Here is a 24,928-nt window from a genome sequence, read left to right as displayed (position 1 = left end):
GAATGAGAGAGAGCTACCTGAATTTTGGCTGGTTTCTACACCCAGACAGGAAATAGCTTGTAACATAACATAAAATAAAAATTGTGCACATTAAGTAACAAAATATAATGTGTTTAATAATCAACTTACCTTTGGCCAGAGTTAGGCTAGCTGTTTTTAGCCTTCAGTCACAGGTTTTTTGTTTTTTTTATAGTTACCATACAGACTAGCAAGTGTGTGTCTCATCAAAATCTCATTAGTTTTCCAGAATGTCAAACTGCTCCTTTAAATTTCATCTGTTTGTTTTATCGAGGCTTTTTAGCATCCAAGCGCTCTCTTTGTTAGTTAACCCTCCATAAAACATAGCCGTTAAAGACCCTGGGCTGTCTGTGCTAAGTAAACCTGTTGCGCACACAGGATGGTGGACCATGTTTTAGAGCTTGATCACATTTTCTGTCCGTCACACATGACCAAGTGTCATCCAGCTTTCCAAAACAAGCCTTTACTAAATGATGCTGCTGCTTTGTCCGGTGGCCGCCCTCAGGAATGTTCTTTGTTTTTTCAGTGTTGCTCCTTACGTGCCAATAATCAACACTACAGTCTTGTTCTCACAGTTCGTTGCAGACTATCAGCACAGATTTTCACTTTAAGGTTGCTTTCTTTGCTATTAGGAGAAAGTGCTAGGAGCACGCTGATATAACAATTGCAGTCCCTTGAGGAGCGTTCCCTGTTTGTTTAGAGGGTGGGACATTGTTTACATCTTGAGCCAGAATTGAGAAAAGATGGTGCCCTCCCTCTTTGTCAGGCCCGCGCCTCATTAATCTCAGATGTGGCTTCTAATTCTACAGGCGGCATGTGTGAAAATCCGCTCTCAAACATTTTCTAACATAATTATTCTGGTTTTGTTCCTGGCCCGGTTCTCCCAGCTGAGGCCTTTTTGAAGGCAGGCCTGCTTGTTATATTGTGTTCAGTTTCATAGTGGGATAAGTTTTATTGTGGACGTGGAGCCTTTCAAGTCCTTAACTCCTTTTAAAATACATTTCTGCCTGTGATTAATGCCATTAATGATTTAATTTGTACTTCATGAGGCATGCTTACTCTGGCTTTTGTTATTATCATCCTCAGCAGCCATATGCCGGATCTATTCATATAAGAGACATCCAGCAGGCAGACGGGGTCACAAGAGGTGTGTCCCGGTAGTAAATGTGTCACTTTATTTCCTCTGGGGACGAATCCCTACTGTACTGAACATATTGATGAACTCCATTTCTTTTCTGGCTTGTTTTAAGACTTGATTTAAGAGTAGATGTGGTCATTTTCAGTGTTTTAGCACACACGCACATGGCCTGCCGAGCCACCTCGTCACATTGTTGTCAGAAATGCTCGAGAGGATTAAATTAGAGCCTGCCTGCCTGCATCATATGTTGCTGTTAACATTTGTTATGGAAACCTCAAGGTACCATGCAGGAGTTGGTCTGAGCGTCACGCATGCTGCTGGTGGCAGTGCTCTTCGTTAAAGGCTGTTTTGGAGAGCCGGAGTTTGGCTTTCATACTGGAACTTTGACTCATGAGGCTGGTGGAGTTGAGTCGCCCTCCGTGTTTACCACTGTTGCTTAGCGACAGCAGTTTCAAGATACAGAAAAATCCTGGACGTATGTTGATGACTTCACGAGTGATATGATCTTCTCCAGCCGCTCACTCCAAATATTTTTAAGCTAATTTTAGCTTTTATCGGAATGATCCAAAGACTCCTTTGTTTTAGGCTTTTAAAAAATGATAATTTTGCCACGTCCAGCAGTGGAAGGTAATTTAGTGTATTCAATGGAGTACTGTATGGTTAAAATACAAAGAGTATTTTTATTTTTTCACCACTTGTCACTCCACTACAATGCAGATGTTGAAGTTTAAGTTAACAGAATGGTCCCCACTGTTTTGGAGCTCATGGCATGTTTTAAATGGCTGTTCACACTTTTGTCTCACTGAGTGCTTCACAAAAAAAGCCGACATTTTTGGATCAGAACTTTTACCTTCCTTCCTGTCCCATTAATCATCTTACAGCCACTTAGATGCACCTTTTCAGCCTCTCTTTAACGCAGATATGTAATGAGTTAATCACATAGCAGGAACTCAGTGCGTTTAGGCTTGTAGACATGGTCAAGATGATGTGCTGAAGTTCAAACTAAACATCAGAATGGGGGATGAAAGGAGATTTAAGTGACTGAACGTGGCATTGTTGTTAGTGTCAGACAGGCTGGTCTGAGTATTTCAGAAACTGTTCATCTGCTGGGATTTTCCCCACACAACCATCTCTAAAGGTTTACGGATGGTCTGAAAAAGAGAAAATATCCAGTTAGCGGCAGTTCTCTGGGTGAAAATTGCCTTGTTGATGCCAGAGGAGAACGGCCAGACTGCTCTGAGCTGACAGGAAGGCAACGGTATAGAGATGGTGGCAACAGCATTCAGATGGTAGGGTCAGAATTTGGCATAAACCACATAAAACCATGGATCCATCCTGCCTTGTATCCGCAGTTCAGACTCGTGGTTATTTTCTTAGCACACTTTGGGTCGTTTAAACACCACAGCCTATCTGAATATTGTTGCTGATGCTGTCCATCCCTTTATGACTGCAGTGTATTTATCTTCTGATGGCTGCTTCCAGCGATCTCACAAAGCTCAAATCATCGGTGGTCTACAGTGTCCAACTATAATAGTTAAAATAGTTAAAACTTTCTCCACCTCAGTTGCTAAAACAGCAAAAAGGATAATATGCATTTTATTTTACATTATAAGTTACAATATGGTAATTTCATGCTTTTCTGAAGTTGGATTTTTAAATGCACGGCTTTCACTTGCAATGGAGAATTTGAGATGTGGTACTGGTAGAGGATCTGAGCACTGGTTCCACCACTGGCCAAGATGTTGCATATTTAGAATAGATGGTTTAGTAATAAGCTGATGAAGCTTGAGAAGTTATTTGTATAATATCAATTAGCTGTCTCAGTAGCTTGCATCTGGTTTTGTCATTTGGTCAGTTATACATTCAGCTGAGTGCTATAGACGCGCACACACACACACACACACACACACCACTGTAACTCTGCTCTGTGTCTGTGCAGATGACCTCTGCTTTGAGCGGGGACAGGCGTGTCCAGTTCTAAACTTACTGGCAGGCTATTTGAAATGTTAACCTAACACTTAAATACACACACACACACACACACACACACACACACACACACACACACACACACACACTCACACACACACACACACACACTCACACACACACTCACACACTCAGACAGATCTCTGAGAGCTTAACAGAGTAAAAAGTCGTATGTGTGGTTAAATGGAGGTTATAAGGTTTTCTGTGTGTGTTACAGGGGAGTAATGTTTCAACAATAGATCAAGAGGAGGAATTTGAATATGCGTGGGGGAGTGGCAGCAAAATATGTTGTGTGTGTGTGTGTGTGTGTGTGTGTGTGTGTGTGTGTGCAGAGGGAATGAATGCTGTGCAGTCTTAATGTGGGGTGGGCCTCTTCCATGTGATGTGCATATTCCATTTGTACAGCAGGATTATGTCATCATAAACTCTTTATGATTTGATAATGTCTTGACTGATTTTAGAAAATGACAAAGATGTGATTGACTTTTGGAGTTTGAAACAGCCCGATCTTCAGTTGAAGGGTGGGACGATTAAATTAAATGATACTTTAAAAAAGGAAACAACTATTCTGGCTAATACTGAGACATGCAGTGTAATTTTTTAAGAGTAGATCAAAGCTTCAGTGGGTGGATAATGCAGTACATTAATCTGATGTGTTGTCTGCTGGGTTAGAAGAGGGTAGTTTTCAGTGGCATGATAACCCAGTGGCCTTAATCTTGCTCCATAACCACAGGGGGGGATTCCACTGCTGCTCTTCCACTTTTTATACCTTTGTTTTGGCCACACACATGGATTTGAGCTGAGACGTCCACAAAGATTTGTCACACACAGACCTGATCCTTCCCGGGCTAATTTCAAAATTGGTCACAGTCTGGTACTGAGGTGGTATTTCTTACTGTTTAATTCAGATTCAGATAACTTTATTTACCTCAAAGAAAAGCAATTAGCTTGCAACTTACTCATACAAACTCACACCTACAGTCCTTAAACACTAATCACAAACACTGTTGCAGGTCAAGGCACAGATCAACAAACAATGAGGTCAAAATAAATAAATAAAAAAATAAGATAAAAACAAGGACGTGTCTAAAAATGAACAACAGAAAGAAATTAATCTAAATGACCCCGTCAGAGTTAAGTGATCTAACAGCCGGGGGGAATGAAGGATTTGAAGTATCATTTATTACACACTGAGTTACAAGATAGAGGCGACCTGAGAGCAACCTTCTGAACTCACATGACAAAACGTGGTTGGGATGGTTAATGTTTTTTTTTTTTTTTTTGCCTCACCTGATTTCCCCACAGCGAACACAGACCTCTCTGCCTGACCTCCATGATCTTGGAGCAGGTGTTGGCAGTGCTGCTGAGGGAGTTTCTATCCTTAGTAGATAAAACACGAAATTGGCAGATAAAAGAAAATGTTAAAATACTTTCAATAAATGAACAATAAAAAGTTACATAAAATTTCCTTATTAACATTAAAAGAGTTCAGCCTCCTTAACAAATGTATTCTCTGTTGACCCCATTTTAGTTATCATCAGATTATTTCACAAATTCAGGTAAAGCAGGACCGCGGACAGATTCAGAGGCTTTGAAGCGAGGGTGAGAGCGACTGTTGTTTACATAAATTAAAAAGGGGGCAAAAGAACAAGTCCTCTCATCTGTCACACACCACATGCAGGAGGAGAGTCACTTTGGTGTGAGGGGTCAGGCTTTTTCTCCTTTGAACAAGTAAACCTAAGTGTGCCCTTGAAAGGACACACAGAGACGCACGTAACCTGTCATGGTGGCATTTTTAAGCCCCTTTCATGCATGCACTCCAGTACATGAAGATATCAGCTTCATGTCACTCATTTTGTGAGTTGCTCAGCTTGTCAGAAAATGGCCTAAACAGCAAAAGCGTGCACATAACATTTTTATCTAACTGCTCCATTTTGCAGTGAGATTAACACAGTCCTTTGTGATTCATTTTCTCTCTCTGTTGCCAAGCCTGTGTGTGTGTGAGGGGCGCGGTCAGGTCCCGCAGCACCACCATGCAGCACACATGCAGGGACAGACCCTGCTCTTAATGATGGAGAGAATTTAATGTTCAAATGTGTGGTTACACTTCACAAGAGTTAATGCCTTGTTCCCACAAGTGCAGCAAAGTCTCTTTTGCTTTTACTGCAGATATTTGTGTACATACTCTCCAGCACTGTCATGGGTGTGTCTGAATGAATCTGTGAGGAACACTGGTGCAAAAGTGGCCTATATCTGAAAGACTGGATGCAATAAGTTAAACTGAAATGTTATGTTTGCCATGCCTGCCGGGGCTTTAGACTTCATTCATGGCCTGCTGAGGCTGCAGTGGCTTAGTGCGTCTGCTTCTGAGAGGATAATAATCTGATACCACCTGGCACTTCTGTGCCATGCATGTGTGTCACACATTTTGTACTGTACAACCCAACATAGTCTTTAATAAGCCCTCAAGATATAACTTGACATCCGTGCTGATTATTTGGCATATTTCCTGCGGGCTTCATGCTTGAATAATAACCATTTGTGACCACTTTTGTCACTGGAATAAAGACATTTTCCTTTCCTTTTTTATGCCACATTAAACTGTAAAGCTTTGATATTTGAATGGCAAGCGTTTTATTTTTCAATATTTTTGGATCTTTTATAGATCATGTGATTCGTTGGTTCATGGACAAAATAATTGTTTGATAAATCAATGATGAAAATAAACAGACTGGCAATCAGTTGCAGCCCAAGTAGCAATATTGATGGAAGGGCCATTAAATGCAGTTAAATGTTTTTTGTGTTTTTAATATACACTATTACATTTGAAAACAATGTCTTAAAAATGAGTATTTTTGCAGTGTAACAAGATGCTGTTAGATGCTGTTTTCTGTGAATAATTAAGTATTCATACAAATCAGTGACAGCAAAGACAACGTACAAAAGCTGCGAGGAGCTTGTATTCCTGAGGCTGTTGGAGGGATTATGTGGGAGAACTGAAGGATAATTTTTTTTCATTTATTAAGAGGGAGGTCTTGGTGTTGTGATAGGGTAGGAGGAGGTTAGGGACTCTTCTGGAATAGGAGACTAAAATGAAGTCAGCTGTTTGGAATTAAATTGATGTCTTATGAGATTTTGATGAGGAAGTAGTAACTCTATGAAATCCTAAATATAGCCAGTTAGGAACAGTTCCCCCCATTGTCTTGTTCAGCATTCCGAGCATTCCACAACTGGATGCATTAACTGTACATACAGTAGATGAGACAGTGAGCAAGAGCCACCGAACCACTGCAGCAGCAGCTCTGTTACTGCTGCCGTGGATGTAGAGATTCTGCTGTGGAGTGCGCTCATTCAAAAACAGCATGTCTTTCATCTTTTCATGATCAAGTGTGTGTCTGGCTCTTTCTTTTGAGTCCTCCTCATTTTTGCCCCTTTGTTTTTCATCAATACCCCATCTTAATGCCTCTGCCATGTTTTTTTTTTAATTGAAATTTTGCTTTTCAGTTTAACATGCATTAAGACCTGGTCAGTAGTCCCTCTAGTCTGCCCACAGAAAAAGATTACAGATCACATAGCCTGCATATCTTATACTGTAGCTCTTCCTGTACGTCCCCTCTTTGCTCTGCAGTATGGAGTGACAACACAGAGGAGAGGGACTGCCTGCTGCAGTCTTTGTGTGCTCTGATTAAGACCAAGTCTCAGCTGTTGTAAGTGGCCCAGATTTGGATACAGGGTATGAACCCAAATGAGGCACTCTTTCTTTTTGTCCACTAACCACACAACTATCGTAAGAGCTGGAGCACAGTTAATACATTATGTTCCTATCCCCCCCCAAAAAAATCATTCTGTGACACATACACAGTAGATTTGAAATTAAAAGGCAGCTGGCTATTTTTAAATGGATGCTGATCTCTGTATGGGCATGCTGTTGTTGGTGACTCGGCTCAGCTTGTGTGAGAAACTTTGGTGCAGTGTTTCAGTCTTCCCAAAGCACACTGCTCTGTATTGGTTACTGTGCAAAGGTGATGCCCACCTCAGACTTCTGCAAGAGGAATCTGCTGAGTCTTTAAGGACAGGACTTGTCTTAAAGCATGTCTTAATTAACCATACACAGTGGAGGCTGTAACTTACTGTAAATTGAGGAACTGTCCAATTAAGAGAATAATGCCACGTAGCTTAGAACCATATATACTACACTTTTGTCCTTAGTTCTGGGAGCTTGTAATGCCCAGTGCACCTTCCCCAAACTGGCCTCTCTGTTAAGTCCACAGGCATAAGAGCTATTTATTCAACAGAGTCAGTGGGACATTGAATCCTAAATCTCTTCTCTTCCTCATACTCCACTGGCCCAATTATGAACCCAATCACAGCACCAGCTACCACCAGGAAAAGCTACAATGTGGAAGTGAATGAGTGAGTGAGAAAATGAATGAAGAAGTCAGATGAGGAATTCCAAAGTGCAGAAAGTTAGAAAGGAGTGAGGTTACAAGTTTTTTTCAGAGCACATGGGATGCACTCTTATCAAGAGAAGGATTTTATTGAGTATGAACTTGTTCTGTTAATTTGTGTGATCACCATGTTAATTTCTCTGTGTGTTTCTCTGTTTTTTTGGTTCACCTGTGGGGTTTCTACTGTTTTTCTTGGATTGCCCGTCGGTCTCATCAGGAAACAGCCTAAGGTATGTATGTTTTATCTGTTTGTTTTTCTACAAAAAAGCTTGCTAGCATCAACAGAGCTGAACATAGCCATTTATAGTGACTTCACAGATGCTAAAATCATTCAGTAGCAGGATGCAGGACAAGCAGCACTATTCCCCTGGGCAGATGAGAGACATCCTGCACAGTTCAGTCCACTGTTGTGACATTGTTTCTAGGGACATGACTGAGGGTGTTTTAGTAGTTTGGTTGGTCAGCAGGAGCCGGATAGATGTCCGTGTGAATGTGTCAGTGCTCTAAGATCTCATGAACACCCACAAAGGCGCTACAATGAGAGAGGGATGAGCGCGGACACTGGGGCAGTGTGTGTGCACATTCAAAGCTGCATTGTTGAAGTGCACCCCCACTTCCCCCCTTGACAACACGCTGGTGACTAGCTCAGAGATGTTTCACACACCAGGGATGGGCTTTGTGCTCAGTACACTCGGCCCCTGGCTGGACCAAGGGGAGCGCTAGTCTGGGCCACGGGTGCACACAGTCCCTGGGGCCTGTGAACCTGAGCTACGCTGTAATACCTTTCAGCTAGACAAACACGTGGTTGTCTGCTGAGCTATAGTGCCACTGAAATTCTCCCTGCCTTCTAAAGGATAACAGAGGCTGCAGTCAAATCACATTTTCCCAGTTTTCATACTAAAAATGACAAGAAGGGCTTTGTGTGTCTCAGCTGCATCATTATTTGCACTGCTGATTAATAGTAATTGTCCAATCAAGAACAATTTGTGGTGCACTTACACCCTCAGGCCCAGCAGAGACAGGCCAGAGGAGACTGAGGCCCTAGTTACCAAACCAGCCTTAATTGAGAATGATGGCACTTTTGTTCTTTTGAATGGCACCCACTCACTTGTCTGAAGTCACAAGAGGAGGTCTTGCTTTCAAAGCATTCAGTGATCTCAGTGCTTCTCATGCTGACTGTGCAACCACTGCTTCCCTGGCCAGTAGCCCTTATTATGATTAAAGGTCAGTTATTGTGGTGTATTTGTGTAGAGAAAAGTGTTTTGGCAGAGCAGCAGCGGTGCACTAAAGTCAGGAATTGTACCATGTGCAGCAGTGCAACGCTCGCTCTGCAGCAATGACAGGGCAGCAGCTACTCTTCTAACATCAGAAAAACACCAGTCAAAAAATATGTGTATACTGTTGGGTCCTGGCCCAAAAATGTAGGCTGCAATAATAAAGATGTGCAAAAAAACAAACATGAATGAGAATCCACAAAATCAGAATTAAATGCAGAATTTTAAAATCCTGAATATAATATAAGCTTTTTTTAATCCTCAATACAACCTAGATGACTGCTTAAGCAACCAAAAAGCTGTCTAAAAACTTTGAAAATCAGATCAAGACTGAAATATTAATCTGATTGCTGAAGGTTTAAGGCAAATGGAGGGAGACGCATACATAAAAGCTCCCGTTACCCAGTTCAGGCTTTGGGAACATATTTATTTGACTCTTGCTCAGAATAGGTCTAGTAGTATTAAATGCTAAGCTTTTTTAAGGTACTTGTCAAAGCACTGCTTTGTACTAGTACTTTGAATTCTTGACTCAACACAAATGATCTCTTTTCCACCGATGCAGAGAATGCATGATTTGCAAATATCAGGCAACTTTCCTTGGGAAATACAGGATCTGTGGGTTGCATCTCCTAACCATCAGTGAAGTTTTTGCAAATGCCCCTCCTAAATCCTCTGATTTCACTGTTTCCAACTGGTCCAGCAAATATGTGATGCCATGCTGACGCCAATCGTTTTTTTCCCCCTTTGTTTTTTTTTTTTTATGGAAATATGTGGAAATGGTTCTTTATTGGGCACTGGCACTTGCAATGCATTGCTGGAAAATGGGTAAATGAGGTGTTTCAACAGGCAAACAAAAATATAATGGGGTAAGTTGCATTGTAGCTGCTTAAAGGCTACGTTTAAGAATGTTACATAGATAAATATGCATTCAAGTGAATAAATAAATCTTTAGTAATAGGAGCTGCTCTGTCTGTGAGGGGTTGTCGACTACTGCTCTTTTCCCAGAGAGTATCCACTCTGTGTTATGTATCCAGAGCTCATGCAGGTGCCTGGGCGATAGAAGGGCATGCTGCTGCAGAAGTCTGTGTTGTGGGACTCACAGGGCTAAGAGCCAGCCCACACCAAGTGGAACAGCTATGGCCCTGTCTCCTTGGAGATGAGGGTCACTGGGTGCTGGAATTTCTTCTGGGGAGCACTGACCCTGATTTATGAATTCATTTAACTCCAGCCACTATGACGAAACGGCTGACAGTGGATTTGTGCAGACAGACATGATGCGGTCTTAACAAACATTACCTTGAACAATACTCAGTTAGGATTCATCCTACTCACTCAGACATGCTCAGTCCTGCTGATTTAGATGGCACTGCACATCAATCCTTTGCACCTCAGAAGAAGACCACTACTAAGAGAGACTGGCTTATGTTGTACTATACATGCTTGGGCAAGTGTGTGTTTACACTCCCTGTGCTGTCTCTTCTTGCAGGTGTTTGCATTTGACCACTGTTTCTGGTCCATGGATGAGTCCAACGTTCCCAAATATGCTGGTGAGTTCTAAACGTGAGGGCTGAAAACTGATCCTTTACTCATCCAGAGAGCTCAAATTATACGCGCCATACCTGCTGCAGAGCTTTGTGTTACCACCGCAAGGGCACAGTAGCTCGGTGCCTGATGGCAAGTTGTTTTTGCATCATGCAAAACAGAGTATGGGTGCATATGATAATTTGTATTTTGAGTGAATAAATTAAAATGACCAAGGTAGTTGTGTTTGTATTATCTTGAAACAATAAAATTTGTGCCATGTATACCCACATATATACTACACTGGCATCACACTTGTTCACATACTCATTTGTCATTGTGTTTATGTATTTATCCACCACTGTTGCACTCCCATGCACCGACTATTTTGGTAAAATCAGTTTCTTCTCAGCTGCAGTTTTAGTAACGTCTTCATAAAAGAAGTTATTACTCCCGGTGTGAGGCGGATTTACATAATTGTCAATACTTTGTTTGTCAAATAACTCTTGTTTTGCGATGGAAATGTTACGCATACATCTCCTTTGTGCTGAACTGACAAGGCAATCTGTTCAGTTAAGGGCTGCCTCAAGGGCCCGAGCCAAGGCTTTATTTAGCTCATTAAACAGCTGTCCCATTCAGCAGGGGCATGACAGTGAGCAGCACAAGAGATTTCTCTACACAGCTCTGCATTTTCCACATGACCAGACAGGAATCTGCCACCTTTCACGAACCTTATTCATTGTTTTGTGGCCCTTGTCAATTCATTTCTCTATACAAATTTTTCTTTAGTAGAAAGACAGCTAAACAGTATGTGATCATAGTGCTTATACAGTATAGCTGTGTCTTAACTCAGAGGCTGGATCCCTAAAAGGACGTGGCCTTTGCCCCAGTGTGTCTCAGTTATTCCTCTGTTTACCATAAACTCCATGGTGACCGTTTTTTTTCTCTGAAAGGTCAAGAGGTGGTGTTCAAGTGCCTTGGAGAGGGAATACTTGAAAATGCATTCCAGGGATATAATGCCTGCATATTTGCTTATGGACAAACAGGTAATTGAATGACATAATTTCCTTCCTCGCCCTTAAATCACATTAGCTACTTTATCCCGCTTCCTGTCTTAGAGGGACACACCTGCACACTCATCAGTTACGAGAGGAAAACAAATCTGATGTAATCATTGCAATGATTGAAGAAACATCCAGCTAGAAGAAACATCCACATGAGTGATGATAGGAACTACAGTGACACACAGAATGTGGATTTTCACTTCTAGACAGTCTTTGTTTAACTTAGAAATCACAAACTGTGAGTGATTTGAAATGAATCGATTAAAAATTTGTGGCAGTGCATTAGGCTAACATTTCAGTTTGACCATTACTTGTTTAATCTCAGATCTTAGCATGCTAACATGCTAAAGAGAAACTATTTAGCTGTACATTATCATTATAACTGTAAATCTGGTATAATACTACTGCTGGCACTTTGCTCAAACACAAATGTGGCCTCACAGCTGTAGAATCATTGTCTACATGTTCATTTTTAACATGATCGTGATGGAAATTATTTTCTGGATGTAAGTGAAGTTGGCACACTCATTGGGACTCTGTTGTGCATCCAGGCTCAGGCAAGTCCTTTTCCATGATGGGCAATGGAGAGCAGCCAGGTTTAATCCCTCGACTCTGCTGCTCGTTGTTTGAGAGGGTCCACAGGGAGACAAACGAAGCCCATACTTTTAAGGTGGAAGTTTCCTACATGGAGATCTACAATGAGAAGGTCCGTGACCTGCTGGATCCCAAAGGGTGAGTTTGATGTCTGCTTTTAAATATGCACACGTTCCAGCTCACTGAAACAGCTTTGGCACAGCTTTGAACCTGGGGGGCGACAAGACACAAACTCTGGAGTAATTTTCTCATTGTCTTGATTCTCTCCAGCTCCAACACAGATGGAGAGTGATCCATCCATTAGCTCCCACTCTCTGCTGGTTTGCATCTCTTTTTATAGCTCTGTTGTGTCTAGTACCCGGGATGGGGGATGGCAAAAGAATAATATGAGTAGGAAGCTCAACACAGTTATTTCCTGCAGAACAGCAGCCAGCATCGTCCTCTGACAGTGCTGCATTCTTTGCCTCTGTGGTGTGATGTGGGTTGGCAGACAGACTGCTAAGAAGGGTGAGCTGTGAATGGGGATGTTTCAGGGAGATCTGTTGGTGAAGCCGTGAGCAGGAGAGCGGTCAGAGCCGCCTGTGAGCCGAGCACCACAAATGAGCTACAGTGCAGCACTCTGTCAGCTGCAGATGTCGAAAGATGCAGCTTCCTCTCACGCATGTAGTAAGTGTCAGACTCTCTTGATCTTGCCTTCTAACTGACTTTGTCAGTTTTGGATATAAACGTTAGCTCTGGTAACAGCTGCACCAACAAGTTTATAAAGACATAAAATTAATATTGAGCAGAATCAAGTTCAGCTTATTTGTGCGGCCCTCCACAGTGGTCCCAGTTTCTCATGTGACCCCTTGAGAAAATTAATTGTCCATCTCTGGTAACAAAGTGTAGATACTGTCTCTGTCACTGAGTCTCATTACAAGCTGGCCATGTTCTTTTTAATAGCTGTATTCTCTTGAAGCTGCAAATGAAATGCCTGACTCTGTGAGTTCAAGCTTGTCAGACAGTTCAAGTCCCATTTCAATTCAAGTAACTAGTAAAAGCAACAAATAGCACAAAACAGTGCACTAAATGAAGTGTATTCTGTGTTCTAGCTGTAAAAAAAAAATGTTTGTTGCTGCAAATACTAGCACACCAAAGTTTGCATTCCATTAGTTTCATGTGAAAGTCATCTGCAGCCACTGCTCCTTCCACTACCAATCGTTGTCTTCCCCTTCTAGCAGTGAGAGTAGTTTCAGATACACCCACTGGCCACTTCATTAGGTTTACCTGTTCAACTGCTCATTAAGGCTATGGCCACACTAGGGAAAACAGTGACTGGAGACTGCTGCGCCACCAAATTGTGTGGAGTCAACTTGTGATCCCCTTGCCTTTGAAATGGCAGATCGCTTCAAAGATGGGAACCAGGTCTGAGACCAGTTGCAATGAGTTGCCATCTTCAAACCAACTTTGATGCATTAAGATGGCAGTAAAACAAGGGTAAAATGGCAATAAGACAGAGTCAGTTGCTATCAGTTTTCTGTTGAAAGGGCTCAAGTTGGCACTTACATGCAATCTGTTTGCAATAATACCACAATTAACTGTCATAAATCGCAAATCCATCTACATCAGAGGTGTAGTGCTACAGTATATAGGAGTCGAGAGCAGACACGCCACCGGTGGACTGCGCAGAATCGACACATCGGGCACGACTCTCCGAGCCACAGATTGGGCCAGATCTAAACAAACAGATGCAGCTAGTTCATTTCATTAATGGCCAGTATTCAACCTTTCTGCATGTTTTTCTCTCTGTAAACAGTGTGATATTTCAGATAAATTAAAGGAGGCTGAAAAAAAAATCAATATTTTTATGATATAAGGGTGAACTCTCCTGATATAAATTGCTGGGGACTATGTGGGGTCCTGAGAACTGAGACTGAGATGGAGTGCAGGATTTATCCAGACTGATGCTTTATTAAAAACTATTATTCCATAAAAACCTGCAGTTTGTGTTTAACTGAATTGATGTTTATGCAGCAGGCACACATCCATGTGTCTCACATCCTGCAGTTAGAAAGCCCTGCTATGAGGGCATCTCTGGAAAAAATGTTACGTATACAGTTTGTTGGCTCTGCAACTGATGGTGCAGCTGCTGTGATAGGCTGTTAGAGAGGAGCAGCCATCAATTCTAACCCGACCATCACTCCCTGCATCATTCATAGTTAGAACCTGTGGTCCAAGATGCTGTAAAACACATTACAGAGCCAAATCATTTTTACATATTTATCAACTCTAAAAGTCTGCTGTTGATCTCAGTAAATGGAACAAGGTGCCTCTGTCCTTGTAGGAGATTTACAGATGTGGGTTTAAAAAAAAAAGGGTGATGCAGATGAAACTCTGCAGGAAAGGAGAAAAATATCTTCCATCTGTTTTCTTAGGAATTTGCTGTAGTGTAATTAATTGCATTATTCTTTCTTTAAACTAGTATTTTGTGTTTTTGCATTTTGAAATTATTTCATATTAAATATTGAAGCGAAGCGGCACAGCTCACCAGATAGCGCTGAGTAGACAAGACTAACTAGCCTTAATCCTAACATATTGTAACATTCAGAAATTAATCTAACACACCAACGCAGTCCCATTAATAAATCCATTTTGTCAGACATACATTATGCAATAGCGCCTATCAAGGGAAGTAGAAAGATGTTTTACTGTATGTGTACACTGCAGAGATGCTTTCAGCGTGTACAGTACTGATCTCTGCGTAGAAATGTGGCTAAAAGCCTGAAACACTGGAATCTGCACTGCTCACTGTTAAATTCAGTTCAGTTCTGCTGTACTAAAATACCAGTATTATTGCGGAGCAGGAATATGTGGGGCTCGGCCAGGGTTATAATAGTTTTGGATTTTACATTATAGTTTAGTTTTAGTTAGTTTTTACTTCTTTTTCTCTAATTCAGTTAGTTTTAATTAGTTTTCAGAGTGGTTTTTCTCGTTTTTATTAGTTTTTATTTTTGGTTTCATGCTTAGTTTTAGTTAGTTTCAGTTAGTTTCAGTATTAGTTTTAGTATTTTCATACCTAATCAGGTGCAAGATTCAAGGCGCAAAAGTGACTATTGTGTAATGAAAACTTGACAAAAGATACCGTTTAAAGAAATATATTCAACAACCAGCTGTTCACAAGACATGCTAAATGTGTGTAATATTAAGGACACACATGAACATCAACAGGGAGAAACAAAGAAAAACATGAATTCCCAAACTCAATAAATTCTACAATAAACTCCACAATAAACTTCAGCATCAGTGCAGTAGATTAACACCACCTACATGTGCTGTTTGACAAAAACAAACTCTTTGAAGGAGTCAAAGCTCAAATCCAGCTGCATCCTGATGTTCTCACCACCTGATGCTGCTTCTGTTTTGGAGCTAGCTTGGTTAGATGCTCGCTAATTAAACTTGCAGGGTCTTTGCGGCCTCTGTACACAACCCACGGAAGTTGCCGACCTTATGTCCACATTTATGCTTGTGTAGCTGGATTGTGTGTGTTATTACCTTGTGGTCGTGTGCAGGTGTTTTATATGCAGCGCAGGCTGGGACTTCTTTTTTGGTCCTCACTCTTTGTGCTCAGTTTTTTGGCTGCAAACATATTTGTCCCTGTTTTTTTTTCACTTTCTTCATTCCTTCACGCCCATCCGTATAGTTTCAGCAGTCTCCTACCAGGAATTTGCTGACAGTTGTGAGTCCTTATATTGATGCTTTGATTATTATTCCTGATTGTTATTCTCTCAGTGATAAAGTAGCCGGAAACGCACAAGGACTAAACAGTTTAGCCACAACTTTCTGGGCTGCGTGGACCCGACAAGTAGTCGCGTTTCTCAGAGGCGCAGGCCAGGTTACCTGGTAGGATCAGAGCGGTTTCTGTAGCCGTTGTGCGCTTCTCAGGTGGACTTTGATGTTGCTGGTTTTTCCTGACTGAGAAATGTTCCGCACATTTTTCATCATCCACAACAAGACTTTTGATTCTATCTGTGCTCTTGTACTCAAAGAGCCTCCATACGGGACGCTGCCGCTTTCTCGGCAGACCGCAGCCATTACTTTGCGGACCAGCGCGGTGAGCGCACGCACATGCGCACACACTCACACAGTTGTCCGATGGCGCTCCCAGCTTAAACTCGGAGAGCGGAAAAAATGATTTCATATCAATCCACAAGGCTTAAAAAAAAAAAAAAACAAGTAAATGAAAGTCAGCTTATCGATAATTTCAGTTAGTTTTAGTTAGTTTTGTAAACTCACAATTCAGTTTTAGTTAGTTATCGTTTTTTCCTTTTAATTATAGTTTTTATTTATTTCAGTTAACGACAATGTTTTTTCAATTTCAGTTTTCGTTATTTCGTTCGTTTTCGTTAACTATAATAACCCTGGGCTCGGCTCTAAATACTCAGAATTGGATTCAGTAAAGCTGTGAGCCAGAGTTTTGGCTCACAGCTTTGAGCTATTCGCCCCTGCCAATTACACGCTCATTCTGATAACATCTTCCCCTCTCATTCCAAATAAACATTCCTTGCAACTATCACACACACTGGGTGCAAAATAAGGGATGCTTTTTGGTGTTTGAATTTAGTGCAATTTACAGTAAGTTGCCTGCCACAAAAGAAGAGCATCTCTGAATGCACAGCACGTCAAAGCTTGAAGCAGATGGGCTATGGCAGCAGAAGACCACACCGGGTGCCTGTCAGCTAAGAACAGGAAACTGAGGCTACAGTTTGCAGGGGCTCACCAAAATTGGACAAGAGAAAATTGGAAAAATGTTGCTGATTTGATGAGTCTCAATTTTGTGTCCGACATTCAGATGGTAGTGTCAGAATTTGGCAAAAACCACATGAAAGCGTGGATCCATCCTGCCAGCTCAGGCTGCTGCTGGTGGTGTAATGATGTGGGGGATATTTTCTTGGCGCACGTTAGGCCCATTAATACCAACTGAGCATTGTTTAAAAGTCTAACTATTGTTGCTGACCATGTCCATCCCTTCATGACCACAGTGCACCCATCTTCTGATGGCTGCTGCCAGCAGGGGAACAGGCCATGTCACAAAGCTCAAATCGGTTTCTTGAACATGACAATGAGTTTGCTGTATTCAAATGGGCTCCAGTCACCAGATCTCAATCCTATAGATGCGGTGGAAGAGGAGATTCACATCATGAATATGCAGCCGACTCATTGGCAGGAACTATCTGATGCTATCATGTCAGTATGGTGCCAAATCCCTGAGGAATGTTTCCAGCATCTTGCTGAGTCTATGCCATGAAGAATTAAAGCAGCTCTCAAGATCCAACCTGTACAAGTAAATTGTATTTAATGAGGTGCCCAGTGAGTGTACAATGCTGATGTGTGCCTATGGTGTATGTTTTCAACGAGGAAAAGCCACACCTGTGTGGATTTGGCCTCGTTCTTGCCATCAACCTGCCGTAATCCCTCCACTGAACACTGGGTTTCTTTTTTTTTTTTTTTATCTAGAACATCAGAAACTTTTGGATGCTTCCTAACTTTTTTTTTTTTGCCACAGGCCCTGCCCCTGTAGCTGATACCATTCCTACAGTCATCCATGGTTTACATAAAACCTGCCTCTCCTGGTGTGCCAATGCGGGAATGCCGCCACAGACACCAGATTTAAAACACTGGTGTACTGTGAAACACAGGAACTACCTGAGGCTAACAGGCTTGATCAGCATTATGTGAACCTGCTCAAAATGGGCTTGGTTGTTATAAATGTTCATTTAGGTGCTAAAGTTCAAAACTCCAGTTGTAATGTTCATATATATATATATATATATATATATTATAATTTTCATTATATAGTTGATAAAGTGTTTTCAGATCTCGTCACAGTGCTTGCTTTGTTCTTCCATTTGGCAGATAAAGTGTATCTCTTTCTCTTTTACTCATTGTGTTCCTTTCTGTATTTTTTTTAAGGAGCCGGCAGTCCCTGAAAGTTCGGGAACACAAAGTCTTTGGTCCGTATGTGGATGGTCTGTCTCAGTTGGCTGTGACCAACTTTGAGGTGAGTTTTGCACCCTTCTGTCATCATACTGCAACCAGAAAGGAGACTGAATCCACCCTCTATCAGACACACATAGACGTGATTTATGACATCGAGCAAAAATGCCTTTATATCATAATCTCAGTTGCCAAGCCACTGATTTACATTTGGAATAACCTTGCTGTGTAAAATCCTCCCAAGTGCAGAAACTCCAGTGACACATATTCCTGATGTGGGGATGTAGTCATGAGGTTTCATGTAGTATATATGCCAAGCCTTGGCAGACCCTTCCATAATTAAGTTTAAACACCTCCGCCCTGCTCCTCTGCGCTCTGCTCTGCCATTAGTCCAGTGGATTTCCCACAGCCTTGGCCCACTCTCTGTTGTGACCCAATTAAATGAAACAACGTACAGCCAGATGTGCGCACCTCCCACCTTTCGTGTAAATACAATTATCCATTTAAAAACTTTATCCAACGAAATGTGCTCAAAGTCTGCACAACAAAAACACATTAAATGTCTTTTTTTTCTGTCCTAACCTTCCTCTTTTTTTTAGGACATTGAGGTGTTAATGTCAGAGGGGAACAAATCTCGCACAGTTGCAGCCACCAACATGAATGAGGAGAGCAGTCGATCACACGCCGTCTTCAGTATCATTGTCACACAGACGCTCTATGATCTACAGTCTGGAGTAAGTCTTCTTTTGTTGTTGTTGTTGTTTTCCACACGTCATTTTTTTTCATGGGGACACACATTTGTTCATCCATTAAATGTATCTGTCTCGGGTCTGACTGCGCTCACTGCGATTGGAAACAGAATTCAGGGGAGAAAGTGAGCAAGATGAGTCTGGTTGACCTGGCAGGAAGTGAACGCGTGTCGAAGACTGGAGCTGCTGGGGAGCGACTCAAAGAAGGAAGCAATATAAACAAGTGGGTACTTTTTTTTTTTTTTGTCTGAAATGTATATAAAAATATATGAAGTCCAATCATTTGTCAAGTTAAATGTCCATTTGTTTGGTTTTAGGTCCCTCACCACATTAGGATGTGTGATTTCTGCTCTGGCTGATCAGTCTGCGGGAAAGGGGAAGGCCAAGTTTGTACCTTACAGAGACTCTGTGCTCACCTGGCTACTGAAGGTTTAACCCGCAAATTATATATATTTATGTACCTTCTGTTTTGTTGTTGTTGTATTACTACTTGCCATGAGAGTCATTTTGAGCAGCTCCGTGTTCCTGTGTTTTGTTTTGTTTTTTTTAATTCAGGACAACCTTGGCGGAAACAGCAAGACTGCCATGATAGCGACGGTGAGTCCAGCAGCTGATAATTATGAGGAGACTTTGTCCACGCTACGTTATGCCGACAGGGCCAAGAGAATCGTCAACCACGCTGTGGTGAATGAAGATCCCAACGCTAGGATCATCAGAGAGCTCAGGGAAGAGGTGGAGAAGCTTAAGGTTCAGCTCTCTCAGGCCGAGGTGAGAAAGGAGGTGAACCCCGGAGGCTAACAAATTAGGAATAAATCATGCCAAACGCGTGACTCTGATTCATTTTTCTTTTATTTCCATCAGTCCATGAAGGCTCCCGAGCTGAAGGAGAAACTACAGGAATCGGAGAAGCTCATCCAGGAGATGACGGTCACTTGGGAAGAGAAGCTGAGAAAGACAGAGGAGATTGCAACTGTAAAACACCTTACTCATGAAAACTGTAAAACCTCAACCCTAATTCAGCACATTTATATGAACAGCTACACTGTTATTATCTGTGTGCACAGGAGCGTCAGAAGCAGTTGGAAAGCATGGGCATCTCCTTGGAAACTTCTGGAATTAAAGTGGGTGAAGACAAGTGTTTCCTGGTCAATCTGAATGCCGATCCTGCCTTAAATGAGCTGTTGGTCTACTACCTGAAGGTGATACTGCTTTTGCTATTTTTTCTTTTCTTTTCAAGCTCAGTGCCTCAGCCAAGTCATTTTATTTATATAGCACATTTAAGGACAGCAGGTCTGCACAGAAATCAATAAAACAGTCATGAAATAACAATTAAAATCACCCTTTACTGTTCACAGCTGTAAATCAGACCTAAAGTAAAAAGGCTACTGAGACAAGGTGCCTTTTTAAGTTTAAGTTTGTTAGCGAGGCTGCTGCCAAAGATCAGCTGGCTGTAAGAGCCAGTTTGGTGTTTGGAGGTAAGTCACCAGTCAAACGACTTATGCTTTTATCATGGGATGTAAAATTGTAACATGTCTAATAGTAACTTAGGGGTCTGCCGATATAAACATGAAGATCAATCCTAAAGTGCGCAGGTAGCCAGTATAATGATGCCTTTGTTTTTGTTTATGTCTACCAGTCAGGAGTCTAGCAGCAGCATTTTGGCCTTGTCCAATCTGATGTACAAAAAGAAATATGCAGGAATCCAGTCCAGATGTGATAAAAGCGTGGATATCCTTGTCAAGGTTATTTAAAAAAAGAAACTTAAAAGCCAACAGTCCACAGATTTCATCTGCAAATCTGATTTCAGAGAGAAATCGATGACAGCACCGAGCTTCTTTACATGAGCTTTACAGTATGATGCAAGAGATGGAATATCTGTTGATACTACCCAACAATTTGTGTGCTTATTGCAAATATAGCAAACAGCTATTTTTTACAGCATACATCTATTGTAAAAATATACTTGTGTTTATTTACATTTACAGTCTAAATGTAATATTTATATCTCAGTGTGATCACAAGGTCCCTTTATACTCTTTCATCATTAGTTGCCACAAAGACCCAGTTAGTCACTTATTCACTCACTACTGCAGTTTACTGTTTAAGCACATCACATTGAGTATCTTTGTGCGTCACATACCACAGCAGCCCTGAAACACAGCACGCATGTTGTAGTGAGAGGAGTCCAGTAAGAGCAGGTCTGGACTTTGAAGTGGGACAGCCGGCCGTCTAGTTGGATGTGTGAGTGCAGAGGCATGTGAGACAGCAGTCTGCACAGCCTACAGAACAACAGGTCTTTGTCTAGTTCCTGCAGGCCAGCCTGGCATATCAGTGTGGAATGACTATGGTAATGTGAATTGGGTTAGTTCGCTGCAGGGTAGGACATCCTCTAGAAGCTGCGATGTTTGTTTTACAAAGCCCCCTCACGACACACGTTTTTTCACTTAGACCTGGTTGTTGTGATTGGTTTTGTTGTGATTTTCCTGAGTTTGTGTTTTTATATTTAATTTTTTTTTTTTTTTTTTTTTTTTTTTAGTACTCTGGTTCAAATCAGTTCAGTAGATAAAAGGTAGCAGGTTTTGCAGTTATGGCCAAAAAGTCTGAATATGAAGGGTGAGATGTAATTACATCCCGATCTGGCAATATAGTTTTCCTGATCTTTCCTCCACCTGTGTGTAGGAGCACACGCGTGTAGGTGCAGACACGTCTCAGGACATCCAGCTCTTTGGGATCGGAATACAGCCAGAGCACTGCTTCCTGGAGCTGTGCCCGGATGGTGATGTCACCCTGATGCCAATAGGGAATGCCAGGTAAGCTATCATACAACTACTTCCAGCATACTCTCTGCCTGTCTGTGTTTCCCTCTGTTGTCTCTCTCCTCGGATGACTGGACCTCAGTGTTTCACATGACCTCACTGTTCAGGAATCTTATGATCTGAGCTCCTTGCTTTGATATCAGATGCATGTCTCCCTCCCACGACAAAAGCATTGTTCCTTCTCAATTAGTTGAGAAAAGCTTGAAAAGCTGAAGATTACAATGCAATTTGACATCTTTGTTAATAAAATAGAAATGTGTTTTCTCTGCAGGACCTGTGTGAATGGAACAATGATCGATTCGTTAGTACACTTGTGGCACGGAGACCGTATCTTATGGGGAAATAATCACTTCTTCAGGTATGAGTCCTTTGTTTGTGTTGCCACGTTCAAGCATGTGAGCAGCTATGAAGTGACTGACTGGAATTCGTGTTGCTGTCCAGGATCAATCTGCCTAAACGAAAGCGGCGGGACCGTTTGAAGGAGCTGGAGAGAGCGTCTCCCAGGGAGAGTTTTGTCGAGGCAGATGTGGAGACAGCCAGCGAGGCCTCTTCTGAGCAAGACTACAGCTATGAGTTTGCCCAGATGGAGGTCATAATGAAGACACTTGGAAACAATGGTATGATTGGGATCATATTTTTAGATTTTAAAGCCACATCTGTGCAAAGGTAGTGTTCCAGTTAGATTTCTGAACTTCCAGCTCATTCCAGCAACTCATAGCGTCTGTTTAAAATACTATTATACTGTATTACTGGGCTTAATCCTTTGAATAAAGAAAAAACAACACAAATTAGTTTTTCTAATTGACTTACAGTATCTATATGTTAAGATTAAGAAAAAAACAACTCAAATTTTTAATCTACACAATTAAGTTACTGTAAGAAAAGCAGATTATGTAAATTCTTTCAGTGAGAGTTTGGTTATTTTTTTTTCCACTAATTTCAATACTGTCATAGTTCATGAGTTGAACAATTTATATTATTGTTAAATACATTTACATTGCAGTTGTCCTGTTTCTTTATTAAAGAATCATTAAAACTTGCACTCACCTGTCCCTTTATTAGGTACACCTTGCTAGAACTGGGTTGAACCCCCTTTTTTGCCTTCAGAACTGCCTTAATTCTTTGTGGCATAGATTCAACAAAGTGCTGGAAGCATTCCTCAGAGATTTTGGTCCATATTGACATAATGCTCTATTGGACTGAGATCTGGTGCCTGGGCCATTTCAGTACAGTAAAATCATAGTCATGTTCAAGAAACCAGTTTGAGATGATTTGAGTTTTGTGACATGGTGCGTTATCCCGCTGATAGCAGCCATCAGAAGATGGATACACTGTTGCAGTAAATGAATTAACATGGTTAGCAACAATACTCAAGAAAATTTCCCTCCTTCTTCCCCATTCTGATGCTCACTTTGACCTTTAGCAGGTCATCTTGATCATGTCTGTATGCCTAAATGCACTGAGTTGCTGCCTTGTGATTGGTTGATTAGATATTTGCATTAACAAGCAATTAATGAGCAGTGATTGTATGTTACTTTTGAGAATTATGTATTGAATTGTTAAATGCTCTCTATGTAGACCCCATGCAGAATGTGGTCCAGGTGCTAGAGAAGCAGTATCTGGAGGAGAAGCGGACGGCTCTGGAAGAGCAAAGGATGATGTACGAACGAGAGCTGGAGTCTCTGCGGCAGCAGCTGTCTCCAGAGAAAACCCCGCAGCATCACCGCAGCAACAGCGACCGTCTTACATTCTCAACACACACGGCACATAGCAAGCTGCGACTGTGGACAGAGGAGCGGTTAGTGAAGCGCACCCATGTACAGTATGATGCCGCATACATGCTCCAAAAATTTTAGCTGTACTATTTAAGATGTTAACATCCACAAATGTCTATCCATAGATAAAAACTGGTAAATACTTACTGAGAAGTATTTCTGAACAGGCAGCTCAGTTTTCCCATGTCACAAATGGAACAATTTCATCTTCAAACCTTTATCTTCATGGATTGATTGTGTGTGTGTGTGTGTGTGTGTGTGTGTGTGTGTGTGTGTGTGTGTGTGTGTGTGTGTGTGTGTGTGTGTGTGTGTGTGTGTGTGTTACTTTGTGACAGGGATGAGCTTTTTCGTCAGAGTCTTTCTCGACTCAGAGAGCAGGTCGTCAAAGCCAACACTTTGGTGCGAGAAGCCAACTTTTTGGCAGAGGAGATGAACAAACTCACTGACTATCAGGTCACCCTTCAGATTCCTGCAGCCAACCTCAGTGCCAACCGTAAGGTCAGACACCAGAACTTATTAAAAGGATTATTCTTCACTCAATTATTTTACTGTTATCATCTGTTTTGCTTAGAGTTAGGGACTGTGTGAATATCTACATAGTAACCTAATCTAAAATGTATCTAATCCATTTTAATGCAGCGTGGAGCGATAGTGAGCGAGCCAGCCATTCAGGTGCGGAGGAAAGGGAAGGGGACCCAGGTTTGGACCATTGAGAAGCTGGAGAACAAACTTGTAGACATGAGAGACCACTACAGAGACTGGAAAGAGGGCACAGAGGAAACAGTGAGTAACAAAGGACCAGAGATGGGAAAAGATGAGTAAGGAAGGGAAAAGGTAATTAAAAGTGTGTTCTTTTGTTTTGCTTTGTTTCCAGTATAACAAAGCGAGCAGTAAGCACTGTGATCCTTTCTATGAGGCGCAAGAGAACCACAACCTGATTGGAGTGGCCAACATTTTTCTAGAATGTCTTTTCCATGATGTCAGGCTGCAATACGCTGTCCCCATCATCAGCCAGCAGGGAGAGGTAAGGTCAAAAGATGGAATTAGCTACTGTGACGTCAGCCGCTGTGTTTGTGAATTTTGAAGCTCTGATTTGATCATTTTATTAATTATTACTAAATGAGACACCACAGACTTCTTAGGTGGGAGTTGTCATATAGAGGATGTTAGCTTTAGAGACCAAAACTGTTCTTTTACCTTTTTATGTCCCTATGAAAAGGTGCAGTTCAACAATGATCAGTATACTGCTAAAAATGAATACAAAAATGGTACAGTTTGTTACAGTTAAAAATATGTGTTATATCCTGTAAGACATTTAGGAGATTGTGTTGGTCTTTTCTACAAACTTATTCTGCTTGTATGTACAGGTAGCCGGCAGGTTGCACGTTGAGCTGATGCGAGTGAGTGGAGCTGTACCAGAGCGCCTGTGTAGCGGGGACGACTCTTCAGAGAACTCCAGTGAAAACAGTTGCTTCGAGGTCATGGACACCAACGGAGAGATAGTCTACATGGCCAAGAGGCTCACCTGCAGGGTATGAGTCAGCTATCGGTGGAGTCTAACCAAGACTG

At 41.7% G+C, this 24,928-nt stretch overlaps 1 protein-coding gene across 6 annotated transcripts in view; it reads left to right on the top strand.

The window, feature by feature from the left end:
• kif13a (kinesin family member 13A) overlaps positions 1–24,928 on the top strand; it is a 43,220-nt gene that overhangs the window by 4,296 nt on the left and 13,996 nt on the right. For all 6 annotated transcript variants that reach the window (XM_030749402.1, XM_030749401.1, XM_030749404.1 and 3 more), the window contains exons 3-21: positions 7,811–7,823; positions 10,354–10,414; positions 11,342–11,434; positions 12,004–12,184; positions 17,996–18,083; positions 18,619–18,753; positions 18,879–18,991; positions 19,086–19,197; positions 19,324–19,536; positions 19,630–19,740; positions 19,833–19,967; positions 21,448–21,578; positions 21,856–21,942; positions 22,026–22,201; positions 23,163–23,382; positions 23,695–23,857; positions 23,999–24,142; positions 24,234–24,383; positions 24,727–24,891. In XM_030749402.1, coding sequence (XP_030605262.1) covers positions 7,811–7,823; positions 10,354–10,414; positions 11,342–11,434; positions 12,004–12,184; positions 17,996–18,083; positions 18,619–18,753; positions 18,879–18,991; positions 19,086–19,197; positions 19,324–19,536; positions 19,630–19,740; positions 19,833–19,967; positions 21,448–21,578; positions 21,856–21,942; positions 22,026–22,201; positions 23,163–23,382; positions 23,695–23,857; positions 23,999–24,142; positions 24,234–24,383; positions 24,727–24,891 — 2,491 coding nt within the window. The remainder of the gene's footprint in view (positions 1–7,810; positions 7,824–10,353; positions 10,415–11,341; positions 11,435–12,003; positions 12,185–17,995; positions 18,084–18,618; positions 18,754–18,878; positions 18,992–19,085; positions 19,198–19,323; positions 19,537–19,629; positions 19,741–19,832; positions 19,968–21,447; positions 21,579–21,855; positions 21,943–22,025; positions 22,202–23,162; positions 23,383–23,694; positions 23,858–23,998; positions 24,143–24,233; positions 24,384–24,726; positions 24,892–24,928) is intronic.

This window comes from Archocentrus centrarchus, chromosome 16, assembly GCF_007364275.1.
Source record: "Archocentrus centrarchus isolate MPI-CPG fArcCen1 chromosome 16, fArcCen1, whole genome shotgun sequence".
NCBI lineage: Eukaryota > Metazoa > Chordata > Actinopteri > Cichliformes > Cichlidae > Archocentrus > Archocentrus centrarchus.
The sequence above is the reverse complement of the archived record's forward strand: the minus strand, read 5'-3'. Positions and strand labels throughout refer to the sequence as shown.